Below are 18788 nucleotides of genomic sequence, written 5' to 3' on the forward strand. Positions count from 1 at the left end.
ATTGCCCCAATTTAGGCTATATTCGATTAGTTTCAATTTGAGTAAAAAAATAAAAAACATATAATACATAAATTACATTTGAATTAATACAAAAATTAAATAAATTCAAAATTGAATTAAATGAATTGATATAATCAATGCAAACAATAATTAAAGTGGTCATTTATTACAGTACACACACACATATAATTAATTTTGATATCCTGCACACCTACCGTACACACTTTTCTGAGCACCGATGAGGTGTCACTCATCTATTGGATGTGATGAAATATAGAAAAATTACGCATCGAATGGATGAGTGATATATATATATATATATAACATTGCAATCATTTGTGTTTAAAATTTATTTATACAGTTTGTAATAAAAATTAAATATATCATAGTAACACAAATCATATCACAAATTAAATTGATTGATATAATCAATGTAAAAAATTTTTAATTTAGTTTATATTTTCAATAAAGTTTAGTTTCAATTTGAATAAAAAAATAATAAAAAATATATAATATATAAATTATATTTTAATTAATATAAAAATGAATTAAATTCAAATTTGAACTAAATGATTTGATATAATCAATACAAACAATAATTGAAATTATCATTTATTGTAGTACATATATTTCAATATTAATGATATATCTTTTCTTTTTTAGAAATAACATTTTGACGGGAAATTAATATTTTTGGCAAATATTAGAGTACTTGGTAAAAGGACATCGTAAAATGCACAATTGTATTTTAAAAAAACCACTAAAGAACCAGTTGTTTCCTCGTTCAATGATTTTGCTTCTTAACCTATATTGCTCATTAAAGAAATTGAGGACTTGATCATGTAGAATACAAGAAGGTTGGCATTATCCATTTTCTCCAATTACCCTTCCTCCTCACCTTTTCTCCCTGCAAGAGTAAGAAAAAAAATCGCCTAGATGAGTTAGAAACCACCAATACTCTATCTAAAGTGCATGTCGTGGGATGAAATGTCTACAAAATACCCAAAGGATAACAAGTCTATAGATATATAGAACAAGTCGCATGAGAAAGCTGAAAGGGGATATTAACAGATTTTGCTCATAAGTTAATCGCATATTCACTTGTTTTTTCAGTAAAATTTTGGACTACACTACTAGTAAAGATTTACTATAAGAAAAGTGGTATTGCGAAGATCAAATATGCGATACATTTCACCTGTATTTCCACCACATTCGAAGCTCGCAAAGCATCCAATATAAGTTGGACATTGTCTGTCAGCTCCCTAATCTGAAAAATTGAGAATGTATAATATTAGTATTCATAGTTAAGTCTCATCGTAATAGGTGGCAAATCATTTAAAAGTTTGATATGATCAGCCATAAAATATCCAGCTGCCTCTGTGACTATGATAAGAGGTTAAATGGCAGCACTAACAGTCGATTTGGTGTTTCAAATCATGGCAGGCAAGATTTTCAGCCAGAGATGATTTTGATCCGATCAGGCATCTCCAAATTCCACTCCAAAGACAACTTACATGAATAACTAACCCGTCCAAGCTACTTCATTCTCAAAATAGTATCATTGTTACCTAATGAAACCAACTAAAAAGAGTGTACCATGATTCTAATGTGCATTCTTTGGTCATACAAATTTACCATTTCCATATCAATATAAATCTTCTGATAAACTCAAGCGTATTACAGTTAGATATCAATTGTCATTTATTTCATCCAAGAATAATCTAACAAAACCGAAACATTTCAAAATTCTTAACTATATTGCTCACTAAATTCCAATTAAAGAATCAAGCTTTTGATATTTTCAACTTTCTGATCTAGAGCCTCAAAATTTCTCTTCTATGTACCAACAATCAAAAAAGAATCGCAAGTTTAAGTTTAGATAAAATGGATAAAGAAATAAGCATAAGCAGGAAATTTTTCATTAATTTGACCGACTTACTTTCTTAAAGCTTGCTATTAAGTTTATGGGAACCCATCCATCCACATCCATTTTCTGGCGCAAATATGTGTCCTTCACCAAATTATCATCACTGCAAGATACATGTGAAAATCCAAGCGTTGATACCATGCGCAAATAGACAGCAATGAGCGGATGAATCATTTAGTATGCATAACAAAAATAACATACCAAAAATAATAATCTATCTGTTTCACAATTTTGGAAGGCAAGTGAGGATCAGGTATGGGAGACGACATTGGTGCATATGGAAACATAGGCATGTGCCCGGGTGAACCTGGGTGGGGTCCAAGAGCAAAATACGTAAAAGATGAAGCATCTGCAAATTGAAACAAAATATAATTAGCACGCAAGATAATCTACAGAAGCAAGTATCTCAAAGCAGCAAACCTCACCATTGTAGAACACTGGGGGACCATAGGGCCGCGCACCCACAGGGGGAGGTGGAGGAATAAAAGGAGCACTTGAAACTGGACCACGTATGAAGGGCCGAGAGGCGACACTCTGCTGGGGTGCAAGGTTTACTCTGCTGCCAAAAGATTGATGGTTATAGCTCCAATCATCAATCCAACGTTCCTGGTATCGTTTGCTACCATGGCCATGATTAGAAGAACCATTCCCTTGAAGTTGCGGTCCACTGTTGTTCCTTCTAAAAGGACCACGCGGATGGTGTGGCTCATGCCCACTGTGAGATCCTCCTCTCTGTCCAACATCCCAACGTGTGTTGTCCCTAGGAGATACCCCCGAAGAGATGCTGGACTTCACTGGCTTAAAAGGAGACGCTTCAACCACAGAACTGTGTGAATTTGGTGCTTGAGAAAAGCTGCCGTTGGCTGTTATGTTTCTGTGACTTGTCCTGTCACCACCTAGCTCCGGAGAACACTGGCGGATAGGAGATTCATGGTTCGAAGCTGAATTTGTTGCTACTTCCTGTGAAGACCAAGAGTCACTGACGTCCCCTATTATTCACAAAAAGAAATTTCGTAAGGAAAGCAGTCTAACTTGTACGAAAACTTGATCATCGAGTTCATAATAGCACTAGAAGCATATATAATAAAACCCAAGCACTAAGAACATCAGGATAAATTGAACAGGTAGATTAAAAGGGCCAAAATATAGAGAACAACAATGACAGAAATAATAAACCTGTGACAGAATGATTGGTTCGTGAGAGAGTTCTTCAAGAGAATCAGTCGAACTCGAAGAAGCCTTCGTGGAAGCACGAGCTGATTTGGAGAAATCAGGCCAAGATGCTGTCCCCATCAAAGCACCAACCTGCGGAGCAACACCATTAGCAGGATTGTTCCAAACACACTTCTTGGTTACACCAACATTCTCACTTCCCTCAGCCTGACCATCCTCGGCCAAGAAACTAGCAGGTGGTGCGATTAATTGGTTTAGGAAAATTTCAGAAGGCAAAACGTGCTTCTGATCAGAGATACTCGAACCATGAACAAGGCGACGCGAGCCGTGAATGGCGATCAATAACAGAATTTACAGATTGAACAGAGGCGGAGGAGTCAGAAGCAGTAGCCATTGCAGAAAACAAAAAAATAGGTCAGGCAACTGAACATCAAACCCACCAACACAATCGAATCGATTAAAGAAAACCCAAAAATTCCCACTCGAAATCGAAATCGCCTATCTCCGCCCGTTTTCTTGTTCGGAAGCAAATAAAAGTGCAGTGTTCTAGTCTCCCCGCATATATATAGAGCAATGAAGCGGGGAATTAGTTTCCTACGACAAATATAATTACAGCTCGGATTTAATTAGGATATACGTATTTAGTATCAAGATAAAAGATAAAGGTTAATTTTATTTATTTATATATCGGAACAAATAATATTTTATATCTCGAAAAAAAAAAACAAAGAAGTAAAATAATCGATATTTAAAATCCGATATCTTTTATTTATAAAAACAAAGCCTATGTTTTTAAAAATCGAAAAATCTTTAATGATTTATAAGGTGATTTATATCAAGTTTTACTTTGTAAAATTTTGACATATGGTGATGATATAATTTATCTCCAAATTATCATTAAGAAGATCTTATCTTTGTATTTCAAATTGTTTCACATTAACTTTTTGCTAGAAAATTTTGATAGAATTAAATAAAACTCAAATACAAGATTAGATAGAAAAACAAAAAACTTACTCTAAAATTACTAAAAAAATAAATAATCTAAATAAGAATAAAATATTTACTATTGTCATATTAATTTTTTCCTAAAAAATAGCCGATTTATCTTTAATACCATACTTTAAATAAATAATAATTAATGTATAACATAACTATACTTTCAAAATAGAGATAAGGATTGGATGTTCAAAATTTGAAAATATGGTGAGAATAAGAACATGAGTGTTACTTCTGTTCTTAGATAATATAGAGATTATAATTTGCTTTAATCATTCTAAATCAATTGACAAAAATATTCTTTTAATTAAATAAAAATCATGATAGAAATCTACGTTAAACTAAATAGATTTTTTTTGTCAATTGACATGTAATAATTGTTCTAAATAATTTATGTACTAATTGATTCAAGCCCAAAAAATTATTAGAAAAAATTGGCTCTACAAGTATTTGTCACTAGTTCAACCCTAAGAATTATTATTATGGTCTGATTCATCTATGCACTGCTATCTAGAATATAGAGGTGATTTCAACATGTTCAAGAGTTGATTTTTGTCGTATAAGATTATTCATGGTACACACGTAGCATTTTGTTCTAAATATCACTTATTTTTTTGTGTTCCTGTTGATGATTGTATCTAATATTATTCTATCACATCTCATGCACATGTAAACGCCACACATAACGAACTCTATATAAACTAACAATACTTCGTATTTGCTCTTATTTTATGAAAATTGCAAAAACCGATTTTTTATAAGAGTGCATTTTATGTCATTATAAACTCATTTAAGTGTTCAATTTTCTATATAAGAAGAAATTAGCAAAGACATGTTTTCAGAAGTCCTCATCAGCTCATCCATTTAAAATTTAGCGAGTGGTAATATTTTTATTAAATATTGTAGATTTGTCCCGGAATCATGAATACAAACCTAAAGTGCCTCTTAAAACAAAATATAAACCGTACCGTTATCATAGCACAATTTTAGTACAAGGAAATGAATCCCTCTCTCTGTATTCTTAGGTAAATGAAAATGTTCTTTGTTTATGGAAAAATCAATTTAAAATAGGAAAGTTCAAAGTATATTCTAAGGGTGTGTTGGTTGAGTGGATTAAACAATGATAGATTAATAGTCAAACACTTATCCAATATTTGGTTAAAATTTAAGATGTTTTAATAATCATTTTGATCCGATTTAAGATCCAATTTTTTAGATACTATTTGATTATTAACTAACAAATCAAGTGAGATACACTATCAAACTTAATAAATTACATTTTTCTCCTCTTATTTCTTAGAGTGTTAAGTTATTTATTGAATAAAGAGTGAGTCTTATGTGAGACCGTCTCACGGATCTTAATCTGTGAGACGGGTCAACCCTACTCATATTCACAATAAAAGTAATACTCTTAGCATAAAAAATAATACTTTTTCATGGATGACCCAAATAGAGATCCGTCTCAAAAATACGACCCGAGACCGTCTCACACAAGTTTTTGCCTTGAATAAAAAATTTATTTTAGAATGTTGTACGTTAGATGTCGATCCTGATATTTAATATATATCATTATTATTTAATTTGATTTAAACTTTAAAAAATATAAAGATATATTTTTATTTTGAAAAAAATAATTTATTTGTATATATTTTAATAAAATAATAAAAACTAAATTTTAATGTTGGTTATGCTTATCAATAATATTTTATTTTTATTATATTTAATTTTATGATATTTACACATATTAATTCAAGATTATTAATATCGTCATTATTAACATTATTATTATTATTACTATTTGTATTGCTTTGAGCACAACAAATAAGTAAACTTAACAAGGGTATAATATTAAATTTATTAATACGCAAAAACTTGTGTGAGACGGTCTCACGGGTCGTATTTGTGAGACGGATCTCTTATTTGGGTTACCCATGAAAAAGTATTACTTTTTGCTAAGTATTACTTTTTATGCTAATATTACTTTTTATTGTGAATATGGTAGAGTTGACCCGTCTCACGGATTATGATCCGTGGGACGGTCTCACATGAGACTCACTCAATATTTAAAAGCTAATCACATATTCAAAATGGAACCAAACAATCTTAATAGTATCACATAATGTTTGATTATCTATAGCATAATTAATCATTTATTTATCTCATCACTTGTACCAAACACCCTAATAGAATAAGAAAACATGAAATGAAATAAATATTTTAAAGATTCGTCTTGTCTTATTAACCAGTTGAAATCGACTACTGTGTTAGATCTATTGTCCCTACTAATGCACTAGCACATTATAATCGGTTGGGAGAATTCAGAATCGATTGGGCAATATCTTTGTTAGATGCTTTCCGAAGAAGTTTTTTGTTTGAAAACCTCTTTCTCCAACATCCACTAAGATTGGACGTTGATGCAGGATTTGATGTATCCTGGAACCAGTTCGACGTGGTGCAGTAAGTTGGTGATCCAGCAGGGTTTTTAGACTGTTTCAAACAGTAATTCAACCGGTCAAGATATATTTAAGTTCTAGAAGTTCAACCACTTATTGATTCGGCGGATTTCCTATGACAACAGAATCTTTAGGCCCCAAAAATCACAAGCACCTAAACTGACTAGAAAAATTTCCCAGGCGGGCCTACTCCAAATCTCCAGAAACTATACCAAAAGCAATCATGCCAATTGTCTAGCTAGTACACATATATGGAACAAAATAATACCAGAAAACAGCAAAAATCAACGAAGATTGTTTTGCGCAACCGCTTGGCACAGTTACATCCTCGTAGAATAGGGCTCTATTAGAAGCCAAGGATTTGCAGACAGGTTTCGGCAAAAAGGATGGCACCAAACATTTTGAAGAAAATGGGGATTCTTGGAAGAGAACAGCTGCCAATTTGGCGCATCTCAGTGCATTTTTAGACGAGAAGGGGGACGAGGGCCATGCTTAGGTGCCTTGGGTGAGTGAGGACTGCCAATCCACACTCCTTTTCCACCTCCCTTGCTGCAAATGGTTCCAATATGTTTCAACATTTTTTTGTTTGCAGTAGACTCTTAAGTACAAACAACATATTGGAACCCATTTGGTTGAGTGGTTGTAGATTCAATTTCTTGATTTTGGTTTGATCGTACGCTTCTAATGCAGGTGGGTTATCACGATTCAAGGGTTTGGTGGTTTCACCCACCCCATAATTATAATGTTTTTTTTCCTTAACATTGATTTGTTCTCCCGTGGTTTTTATTGTTTTAGGTTTAGGTTTTTGCTATGTCCCGCAAATTGGGGGTTTTCAGCATATTTGGGGATTTAGAACATTTAAAGAAATTATAATTTTAGGCTATGTTTGGACCTTGGGTGACAGAGAATGTGAAGAAAACCATCATTCATACTGAGAACCCCAAGGATGCAGTTTTCATTGTCTTTGTGATTGTGTGGTGTAGGATTTTTGGATGTGAATTTGTGCTGTATAGGTTTTTGGAGTTGATTAAAGGTGATTTTTCAATCACCTTATGATTATTTTTTTCAGAAACGTCTCACGCAGCGACTACCGAATTTTAGAGGGATGTTGATCTTTAGTAGTACTTTCTCTCGAATTATTCTTTATGCTAATGAAGGAGCTGTCCCTGCTATGCAGTTGGTACCATATTGGGAGCAATGACTGGAGCGCTTATTGGCCAAGAGACAGAAAGTGGATTTGTTAGAGGGGCTTCGGTTGGTGCCATATCCGGGGCTGTTTACTCCATCGAAGTCTTTGAATCATCACTTATTTTGTGGCAGTCCGATGAATCTGGGATACCAGTGTCTCCTGTATTTGGTAAGTCTTATCTATTGAATGGATTAATAATCTTGAGTCAATACTATTCAATTGCAGACGTGATAATTCTGGCATTCAATCTTCGAGATTTATAGCATGTTTAGTAATCTGATTGAGTTTGGAGCTAATAATCTGACTGTACAGATTGATGTGATAGTGAGCCTTCTAAGTGGCAGACTTGTCCGCGAGCGTATTGGTCCAGCTATGCTAAGTGCCGTGCAAAGTCAGTATTATGCTGCTCGATTGCTTTTCTTTGAAATAGGGATGACAGTATTTTTACTTTTTTGACTTACGAAATTTTCTTCGTTAATCAGATGGGAGCTGTAGAAACAACATTTGAAGACGTTCCCGACATTTTCTTCGTTAATCAGATGGGAGCTGTAGAAACAACATTTGAAGACGTTCCCAACATTTGAGCTCTTTGTATATAGACTTCTTTTATCGACAAGTTGAACTGATTTAGAAGAATCTGTCCCATGCTTTTAAATATACGCAGGACTTTCAGCTAGGGGAGACCGTGCGAAGTTTACCTCATGGTCACCACTTGTTTCATCTACCTTGCATCGACTCTTGGCTGGTGAGACACGGTTCTTGCCCGTTGTGTAGAAGAGTATTTTGATGCTCTTTTTGTACGGCGAGAAACACCAGCTTGATGATATCCTCTTACCTCGTATACGGCCTCTCTATTTGTTCAATAAATCCGTAGTTTTAGATTGGCTAGGTGCAGCTCTATGTATGTAGTTTTCTGAGCAACATCTTCGTGTTCGGTCTCTGCGCTTGATCACGATTTTGTAAAGAAATTTTGAGGTGTGGTTTGTATTCCCTCACAGATCTACGTACACACAATGTTTGTTGTGCTATTAGTATTTTCTTTATCATCACTAGTTGTGTTGTTACATGGCATTGTATCGTATCCATCTTGTATGGACGTGGATAATTTGACTATTCCTATAAATCATCGTAAATTATGCAAATTAGTACAGGCGCATAATATATTTTCATTCTTATCATTTATAAATATTTGTTCCATAGTTTATTTATCACTAAAGTTCAATTTTTCTTGCTTGATTTTCACTTCATTCACACACCATGCTTTGCACTTTCTAACCATTTTAATTTAACGCTCATCTGGTGTAACTCCTTGTTCTGTTTTTTTTTTTTAAAAAAATCTATTAAGTGTAAGTATGTAATTTATAACATCGGATTTCAGATTATCTTTTATGACAATCGAAATCACCTGTTTACCATGTAATGAAAAAAATCTCTCACACTCCAATGGCTAACAAGAAAGTGAGCAATCAAACTACCATTTCAATTCATCATATGAAAAATTTGAGAATTCTAAAATTGGCTACAAGTCCGTGAGAAAGCTAGTTTTTTTAAAGAACTTTTCCTAAGCTAAAGAGATAAATGAAAGTACTTTTTTATGATATATCAATGAGAATGGAGAGTCCTCCTCCCAATCCATACATACATGATCGATAGAATACTACGTAAGTAGGACAGTCAACTTTATACTGTTTACTTTTTGGATTTGAAAAAGAATGCATTATCATTCATTTGCAATAATTTCTTTAAAAAAAGTATATTCATCTTATTAGCGGTTCTTTTTTTTTTTTTGTTTTTTTCAAGGAATCGAAATAAAAATTAGGAGAAAATTATCTCAACTACATTTTCTGAACCAAAACAAATTAAGGCTCGGCTGAGCAAATATTGTTAGTATTTACAAATAAAAAAATAAAAGCATGTGTTTGGATAAATTTTTGTGAAATATTTTTAAAAAGGTGTTCTACAAAGAACAATTGAGAGTTTTTTTTTTATATTTTAGAAATAAAGGTAACGATAAAAATCGAAACATACTACTTTTAATTATAAAAACGATTTTAAAATATATGTCCAAATGCATATTTTGTTCTTAAAACAACTTCAAATCTTTATGGTATCGAGACGTTGAAATTATTTTTACTTTTCACAAATATTGCATAGTTACGCAATTACTTCTGTATGAAGGTCCAAAATACATGTCATTGATAAGACCAAAACTAATTCCATCTTTTCAAAAAAAAATAATAATAATAATTCAATCTTTACAAAAAAAATTCGGTATTGTAGCATTTATTTGAAGTTATACTAAGTAAAATTTTAAATATTTAGTCGATCAAAACTCAACAATGTAACAAGTTAAGTAGATCGAAAAGTTTATTTTTTTCCCTACCAAAAAAAATGACCGATTTCAAACTTTAAAATCTTTCTTGATTCAAATTTCAGTTCCATACCTGAAATATGAACTAAGAACCACCGTGAAATCCAAACAAAACGTGTTTAGCAAGGGCAATATAGGTATTTTGCGAGAGATACACGACAAAAGACCCAAACAATTCATCCATGCACGATGATAGAAGAACATGCTACCCACTCAACTCATTCCCCTCTCTACTCTTGAATAGTCCCAACATTTAACAATTCTTAAATCTCAAAGCCGACAGCCAAAATGGGTTTCATTACAGGAACCGGAAAAAACCTCTATCTCGAATCGTCGTGAAAAAACTTTTCCAACGATCATCATCCGATCACGAAAGCGATTCTAGTATTGTGATTGTGCACAACAACAACAAAAGGAAGATTCAGCAATGAATAAGCAACATCTTGTATGAAGAGACTATGGGTACAGATTTCTTGTCAAGAGAGAAGATATGGTTGTCTTACTTACTTCGCGCGCAAACATATATATATAGAGAGAATTTTGTTAGAAAAGACGAAAATGATCTTGTAAGTTGGCTGAATGAAATTTGATTATTTTATGAGTCAAAATTTGTTCTTAATGTAATAACTTGTCTTCCTTTGTATCTCATAACATAGTATTGAATATTATCCATACTGTTTGAAAACATGGCAGCACTCAGGCGAAAAAATGATTCCAATACGGACAATGACAATTATTTTAGTAATTCCTACTTTTAATAAACAGCATAATCAAATCTATTTTTGGTCAGACTTATTGGACAAACATGCCCTAAACCATATATTACTTATGATAACATATGGCATGTTTGCATATATTTATACAGGCTAGAAAGGCATTCAGAAAAAGTCTGGTGAAGTATGCAAGCCCTCGTTCGAGGGGGTTATCGTCCGAAGACAAGCACGCTTAGCCTTGCAATGCATGCACGCACGCACGCACTTGCCCAGTGCACCTCACTGTTCACGCTCGATAAGCTTCTGTTAAACGACTAGTCGAATATAGCCTAATGGGAGCAATTCATGGTATTTTTCGATTTCAAGAAAATTCAATGTTAAGTGTTGTACAATTATTCCAAGGAAATGGGAATCATGCTGGCTGCGGATCAACTTTTGAAAACTAGATAGATATCGAGCACGTAATTAACAAGAATAAATGTTATAAAATATTTTGAAATATATTTGTACAGATGGATTTATTTATATATTTCGAGCATGTTTTAGTTTGATATTGAGCTTGAATAATGTTGGAGCTTGTTTTAGTTTGATATTTCGGAGTATATATCCACCAAATAAATCATTTACTCTTGCTAATATACTATCCTCCAAAAATTAGATTTACTAGTGTTGATCCATTATATATAATTTCAAAATATCATACTCGGCTCAAAACCAAAACGTACGTAGTAAACTAATTTTGAGTATGATTCAAACTATTTTCACCGTAACAATTTATATATCAAAAATATATTATTTAATGCTCGTGGCCACATTAATCGCTATGTGGGTTAGATGAAATATTTTCTTTAGTCTTACTTTATAGATTTTCAAATATATTTTATTGAAAATATCTATAATTTTCGCAGTGATAAAGATGCAATTAGTAAAAATAAATTACATAAAAACCAAACAGAAAATATTCATATCCAATATTTCAATATATATAAGATGTTTCTGGGGAAAAAAAAAAAAAAAGAGAGGCAATAGACTCTGGACAATCACGAATCCAACTAAATTACCAACGACTATAAGAAATAAGTGGAAGTAAACCAATATCTTCCGACGGTGGCTAAAATATAGCTAGAAATTGTGTTAGTCTTTTTATCATGTATATGCAGATTAGAAATATTGAGAGATTGAGGACTTGATCCTGTAGAATACAGGATAGTTGGCATTATCCATTTTCTCCAGTAACCCTTCCTACTCACCTATTCTACCTGCAAGAGTAAGAAAAAAATCGCCTAGATGAGTTAGAGACCACCACAAACTCTGAAAAGCAGCCTAAAATATAGAGTTGTTGTGTGTTCAAAGTCCCACCTATGATAATAGTATCGCTAGAAACTACGGTTTGTCTTTTCATCATGTATATGCAGACTAGAAATATTGAGAGAATGAGGACTTGATCCGTAGGAAACATGATGGTTGGAATTATCCATTTTCTCCAGTTACCCTTCCTCCTCACCTTTCCTCCCTGCAAGAGTAAGAAAAAAATCGCCTAGATAAGTTAGAAAGCACCGATGCCTATCTAAAGTGCATGTTGTGGGATGAAATGTCTACAAAATACCCAAAGGATATAGATATATAGAACAAGACGGATGAGAAAGCTGAAAAGGGGATATTAACAGATTTTGCTCATAAGTTAATCTAATTTTTGGAGGATAGTATATAATGGATAAATACTAGTAAATCTAATTTTTGGAGGATAGTATATTAGCAAGAGTATATGATTTATTTGGGTGATATATTCTCCGAAATATCAAACTAAAACATGCTCCCACATTATTCTTACTCAAAAATATCAAACTAAAACATGCTCGAAATATAAATAAATCCATCTGTATAAATATATTTCAAAATATTTATAACATTTTATTCTTGTTTAATTATGTGCTCGATATCTATCTAGTTTTCAAAAGTTGATCCGCAGCCAGCATGATTCCCATTTCCTTGGCATAATTGTACAACACTTAACATTGAATTATCTAGAAATCGAAAAATACCATGGATTGCCCCAATTTAGGCTATCTTCGATTAGTTTCAATTTGAGTAAAAAAATAAAAAACATATAATACATAAATTACATTTGAATTAATACAAAAATTAAATAAATTCAAAATTGAATTAAATGAATTGATATAATCAATGCAAACAATAATTAAAGTGATCATTTATTACATACACCACATATAATTAATTTTGATATCCTGCACACCTACCGTACACACTTTTGTGAGCACCGACGAGGTGTCACTCATATTGGATGTGTGATGAAATATAGAAAAATTACACATCGAATGGATGAGTGACACCTCATCGGTGCTCACAGAGGTGGGCACGTAGGTGTGCAGGATATCAAAATTATATATATATATATATACATTGTAATCATTGTGTTTAAAATTTATTTATACAGTTTGTAATAAAATTAAATAATCATAGTAACACAAATATCACAACAAATTAAATTGATTGATATAATCAATGTAAAAATTTTTAATTTAGTTATATTTTCAATAAAGTTTAGTTTCAATTTGAATAAAAAATATATAATATATAAATTATATTTGAATTAATATAAAAATGAATTAAATTCAAATTTGAACTAATGAATTGATATAATCAATACAACAATAATTGAAATTATCATTTATGTAGTACATATATTTCAATATTAATGATATATCTTTTCTTTTTTAGAAATAACATTTTGACGGAAATTAATATTTTTGGCAAAATATTAGAGTACTTGGTAAAAGGACATCGTAAAATGCACAATTGTATTTTAAAAAAACCACTAAAGAACCAGTTGTTTCCTCGTTCAATGATTTTACTTCTTAACCTATATTGCTCATTAAAGAATTGAGGACTTGATCATGTAGAATACAAGAAGGTTGGCATTATCCATTTTCTCCAATTACCCTTCCTCCTCACCTTTTCTCCCTGCAAGAGTAAGAAAAAAATCGCCTAGATGAGTTAGAAACCACCAATACTCTATCTAAAGTGCATGTCGTGGGATGAATGTCTACAAATACCCAAAGGATAACAAGTCTATAGATATATAGAACAAGTCGCATGAGAAAGCTGAAAAGGGGATATTAACAGATTTTGCTCATAAGTTAATCGCATATTCACTTGTTTTTTCAGTAAAATTTTGGACTACACTACTAGTAAAAGATTTACTATAAGAAAGTGTATTGCGAAGATCAAATATGCGATACATTTCCCTGTATTTCCACCACATTCGAAGCTCGCAAAGCATCCAATATAAGTTGGACATTGTCTGTCAGCTCCCTATCTGAAAAATTGAGAATGTATAATATTAGTATTCATAGTTAAGTCTCACGTAATAGGTGGCAAATCATTAAAAGTTTGATATGATCAGCCATAAAATATCCAGCTGCCTCTGTGACTATGATAAGAGGTTAAATGGCAGCACTAACAGTCGATTTGGTGTTTCAAATCATGGCAGGCAAGATTTTCAGCCAGAGATGATTTTGATCCGATCAGGCATCTCCAAATTCCACTCCAAAGACAACTTACATGAATAACTAACCCGTCCAAGCTACTTCATTCTCAAAATAGTACATTGTTACCTAATGAAACCAACTAAAAAGAGTGTACCATGATTCTAATGTGCATTTCTTGGTCATACAAATTTACCATTTCCATATCAATATAAATCTTCTGATAAACTCAAGCGTTATTACAGTTAGATATCAATTGTCATTTTATTTCATCCAAGAATAATCTAACAAAACCGAAACATTTCAAAATTCTTAACCTATATGCTCACTAAATTCCAATTAAAGAATCAAGCCTTTTGATATTTTCAACTTTCTGATCTAGAGCCTCACAAAATTTCTCTTCTATGTACCAACAATCAAAAAAGAATCGCAAGTTTAAGTTTAGATAAAATGGATAAAGAAATAAGCATAAGCAGGAAATTTTTCATTAATTGACCGACTTACTTTCTTAAAGCTGCTATTAAGTTTATGGGAACCCATCCATCCACATCCCATTTTCTGGCCGCAAATATGTGTCCTTCACCAAATTATCATCACTGCAAGATACATGTGAAAATCCAAGCGTTGATACCATGCGCAAATAGACAGCAATGAGCGGATGAATCATTTAGTATGCATAACAAAAATAACATACCAAAAATAATAATCTATCTGTTTCACAATTTGGAAGGCAAGTGAGGATCAGGTATGGGAGACGACATTGGTGCATATGGAAACATAGGCATGTGCCGGGTGACACCTGGGTGGGGTCCAAGAGCAAAATACGTAAAAGATGAAGCATCTGCAAATTGAACAAAATATAATTAGCACGCAAGATAATCTACAGAAGCAAGTATCTCAAAGCAGCAAACCTCACCATTGTAGAACACTGGGGGACCATAGGGCCGCGCACCCACAGGGGGAGGTGGAGGAATAAAAGGAGCACTTGAAACTGGACCACGTATGAAGGGCCGAGAGGCGACACTCTGCTGGGGTGCAAGGTTTACTCTGCTGCCAAAAGATTGATGGTTATAGCTCCAATCATCAATCCAACGTTCCTGGTATCGTTTGCTACCATGGCCATGATTAGAAGAACCATTCCCTTGAAGTTGCGGTCCACTGTTGTTCCTTCTAAAAGGACCACGCGGATGGTGTGGCTCATGCCCACTGTGAGATCCTCCTCTCTGTCCAACATCCCAACGTGTGTTGTCCCTAGGAGATACCCCCGAAGAGATGCTGGACTTCACTGGCTTAAAAGGAGACGCTTCAACCACAGAACTGTGTGAATTTGGTGCTTGAGAAAAGCTGCCGTTGGCTGTTATGTTTCTGTGACTTGTCCTGTCACCACCTAGCTCCGGAGAACACTGGCGGATAGGAGATTCATGGTTCGAAGCTGAATTTGTTGCTACTTCCTGTGAAGACCAAGAGTCAACTGACGTCCCCTATTATTCACAAAAAGAAAATTTCGTAAGGAAAGCAGTCTAACTTGTACGAAAACTTGATCATCGAGTTCATAATAGCACTAGAAGCATATATAATAAACCCAAGCAACTAAGAACATCAGATAAATTGAACAGGTAGATTAAAAGGGCCAAAATATAGAGAACAACAATGACAGAAATAATAAACCTGTGACAGAATGATTGGTTCGTGAGAGAGTTCTTCAAGAGAATCAGTCGAACTCGAAGAAGCCTTCGTGGAAGCACGAGCTGATTTGGAGAAATCAGGCCAAGATGCTGTCCCCATCAAAGCACCAACCTGCGGAGCAACACCATTAGCAGGATTGTTCCAAAACACACTTCTTGGTTACACCAACATTCTCACTTCCCTCAGCCTGACCATCCTCGGCCAAGAAACTAGCAGGTGGTGCGATTAATTGGTTTAGGAAAATTTCAGAAGGCAAAACGTGCTTCTGATCAGAGATACTCGAACATGAACAAGGCGACGCGAGCCGTGAATGGCGATCAATAACAGAATTTACAGATTGAACAGAGGCGGAGGAGTCAGAAGCAGTAGCCATTGCAGAAAACAAAAAATAGGTCAGGCAACTGAACATCAAACCCACCAACACAATCGAATCGATTAAAGAAAACCCAAAAATTCCCACTCGAAATCGAAATCGCCTATCTCCGCCCGTTTTCTTGTTCGGAAGCAATAAAAGTGCAGTGTTCTAGTCTCCCCGCATATATATAGAGCAATGAAGCGGGGAATTAGTTTCCTACGACAAATATAATTACAGCTCGGATTTAATTAGGATATACGTATTTAGTATCAAGATAAAAAGATAAAGGTTAATTTTATTTATTTATATATCGGAACAAATAATATTTTATATCTCGAAAAAAAAAAACAAAGAAGTAAAATAATCGATATTTAAAATCCGATATCTTTTATTTATAAAAACAAAGCCTATGTTTTTAAAAATCGAAAAATCTTTAATGATTTATAAGGTGATTTATATCAAGTTTTACTTTTAAAATTTTGACATATGGTGATGATATAATTTATCTCCAAATTATCATTAAGAAGATCTTATCTTTGTATTTCAAATTGTTTCACATTAACTTTTTGCTAGAAAATTTTGATAGAATTAAATAAAACTCAAATACAAGATTAGATAAGAAAAACAAAAAACTTACTCTAAAATTACTAAAAAAATAAATAATCTAAATAAGAATAAAATATTTACTATTGTCTTATTAATTTTTACCTAAAAAAATAGCCGATTTATCTTTAATACCATACTTTAAATAAATAATAATTAATGTATAACATAACTATACTTTCAAAAATATAGATAAGGATTGGATGTTCAAAATTTGAAAATATGGTGAGAATAAGAACATGAGTGTTACTTCTGTTCTTAGATAATATAGAGATTATAATTTGCTTTAATCATTCTAAATCAATTGACAAAAATATTCTTTTAATTAAATAAAAATCATGATAGAAATCTACGTTAAACTAAATAGGATTTTTTTTGTCAATTGACATGTAATAATTGTTCTAAATAATTTATGTACTAATTGATTCAAGCCCAAAAAATTATTAGAAAAAATTGGCTCTACAAGTATTTGTCACTAGTTCAACCATAAGAATTATTATTATGGTCTGATTCATCTATGCACTGCTATCTAGAATATAGAGGTGATTTCAACATGTTCAAGAGTTGATTTTTGTCGTATAAGATTATTCATGGTACACACGTAGCATTTTGTTCTAAATATCACTTATTTTTTTGTGTTCCTGTTGATGATTGTATCTAATATTATTCCATCACATCTCATGCACATGTAACGCCACAACATAACGAACTCTTATATCAACTAACAAATACTTCGTATTTGCTCTTATTTTATGAAAATGGCAAAACCTATTTTTTATAAGAGTGCATTTTATGTCATTATAAACTCATTTAAGTGTTCAATTTTCTATACAAGAAGAAATATCAAAGACATGTTTTCAGAAGTCCTCAATAAGCTCATCCATTTAAAAATTTAGTGGTGGTAATATTTTTATTAAATATTGTATATTTGTCCCGGAATCATGAAATACAAAACCTAAAGTGCCTCTTAAAACAAAATATAACCGTACCATTATCATAGCACAATTTTAGTACAAGGAAATGAATCCCTCTCTCTTTATTCTTAGGTAAATGAAAATGTTCTTTGTTTATGGAAAATCAATTTAAAATAGGAAAGGTTTAAAGTATATTCTAATAGAATAAGAAAACATGAAATGAAATAAATATTTTAAAGATTCGTCTTGTCTTGTTAACCAGTTGAAATCGACTACTGTGTTAGATCTATCAGTCTCTACTAATGCACTTGCACATTATAATCAGTTGGGAGGATTCAGAATCGATTGGGCAATATCTTTGTTAGATGACTTCCGAAGAAGTTTTTTGGTATGAGACGCACTGAATTCTTCAAAACGACTTATCCCACATTGTGTTTGGAAACCTCTTTCTCCAAATCAGCTAAGATTGGGCGTTGATGCAGTATTTGATGTATCATGATTCATGTAACTAGTTCGACGTTGGTGCATTAGTTCGTGATCCACAAGGTGTTTTAGACTGTTCAAACAGTAACTCAATCGATTGAAAATCATGGTCCAGATGGTATTTTAGTTATAGAAGTTCAATCACTTCTTGATTCGGCAGATTTCCTGTCACTGCGGCAAACGAAGTCAGCATATTGTCTAGCTAGTGAAGCGCTATCTTCTTTATCGAATATTGAATGGTTCAATGGTGGTATTCCACCTTTGCTGTTTGAAGTTGTATCTAATGACTTGCTGAGACAATCTTGATGAATGTTGTATTTTTTTAAAAAAAAAATTCCTAAAAGCCATATTGCTAATAATTAATATGAAAAATTAGAAGTCGATACAAGGCGAGGCCTAATTTTTTATGATTATTATTA

At 32.8% G+C, this 18788-nt stretch overlaps 1 protein-coding gene and 1 pseudogene across 1 annotated transcript; one reads left to right on the plus strand and one right to left on the minus strand.

Annotated features, from left to right (window-relative positions):
- Nucleotides 1–838: 838 nt before the first annotated feature.
- Nucleotides 839–3494, minus strand: LOC142534510 (la-related protein 1C-like). Its single transcript, XM_075641376.1, has 7 exons — nt 3406–3494; nt 3104–3329; nt 2353–2887; nt 2129–2276; nt 1940–2030; nt 1196–1267; nt 839–907 (listed from the first exon to the last, which is right to left on the minus strand). The coding sequence occupies exons 1-7, from the start codon at nt 3492–3494 to the stop codon at nt 839–841; spliced, it is 1230 nt and encodes a 409-aa protein (XP_075497491.1).
- A 3937-nt stretch (nt 3495–7431) lies between these two features.
- Nucleotides 7432–8566, plus strand: LOC142534511 (NEP1-interacting protein-like 1; annotated as a pseudogene).
- Nucleotides 8567–18788: the final 10222 nt, after the last annotated feature.

Source organism: Primulina tabacum, unplaced genomic scaffold (assembly GCF_025594145.1).
Source record: "Primulina tabacum isolate GXHZ01 unplaced genomic scaffold, ASM2559414v2 Contig557, whole genome shotgun sequence".
Lineage (NCBI taxonomy): Eukaryota > Viridiplantae > Streptophyta > Magnoliopsida > Lamiales > Gesneriaceae > Primulina > Primulina tabacum.

Coding starts and splice junctions, on each gene's coding strand:
- LOC142534510 (XM_075641376.1), bottom strand. CDS start 3,494: ATGGCTACTGCTTCTGACTCCTCCGCCTCTGTTCAATCTGTAAATTCT. Junction 3,330..3,405: donor CTCGCGTCGCCTTGTTCATG/GTTCGAGTATCT, acceptor ACCACCTGCTAG/TTTCTTGGCCGAGGATGGTC. Junction 2,277..2,352: donor TCCCCCAGTGTTCTACAATG/GTGAGGTTTGCT, acceptor TTCAATTTGCAG/ATGCTTCATCTTTTACGTAT.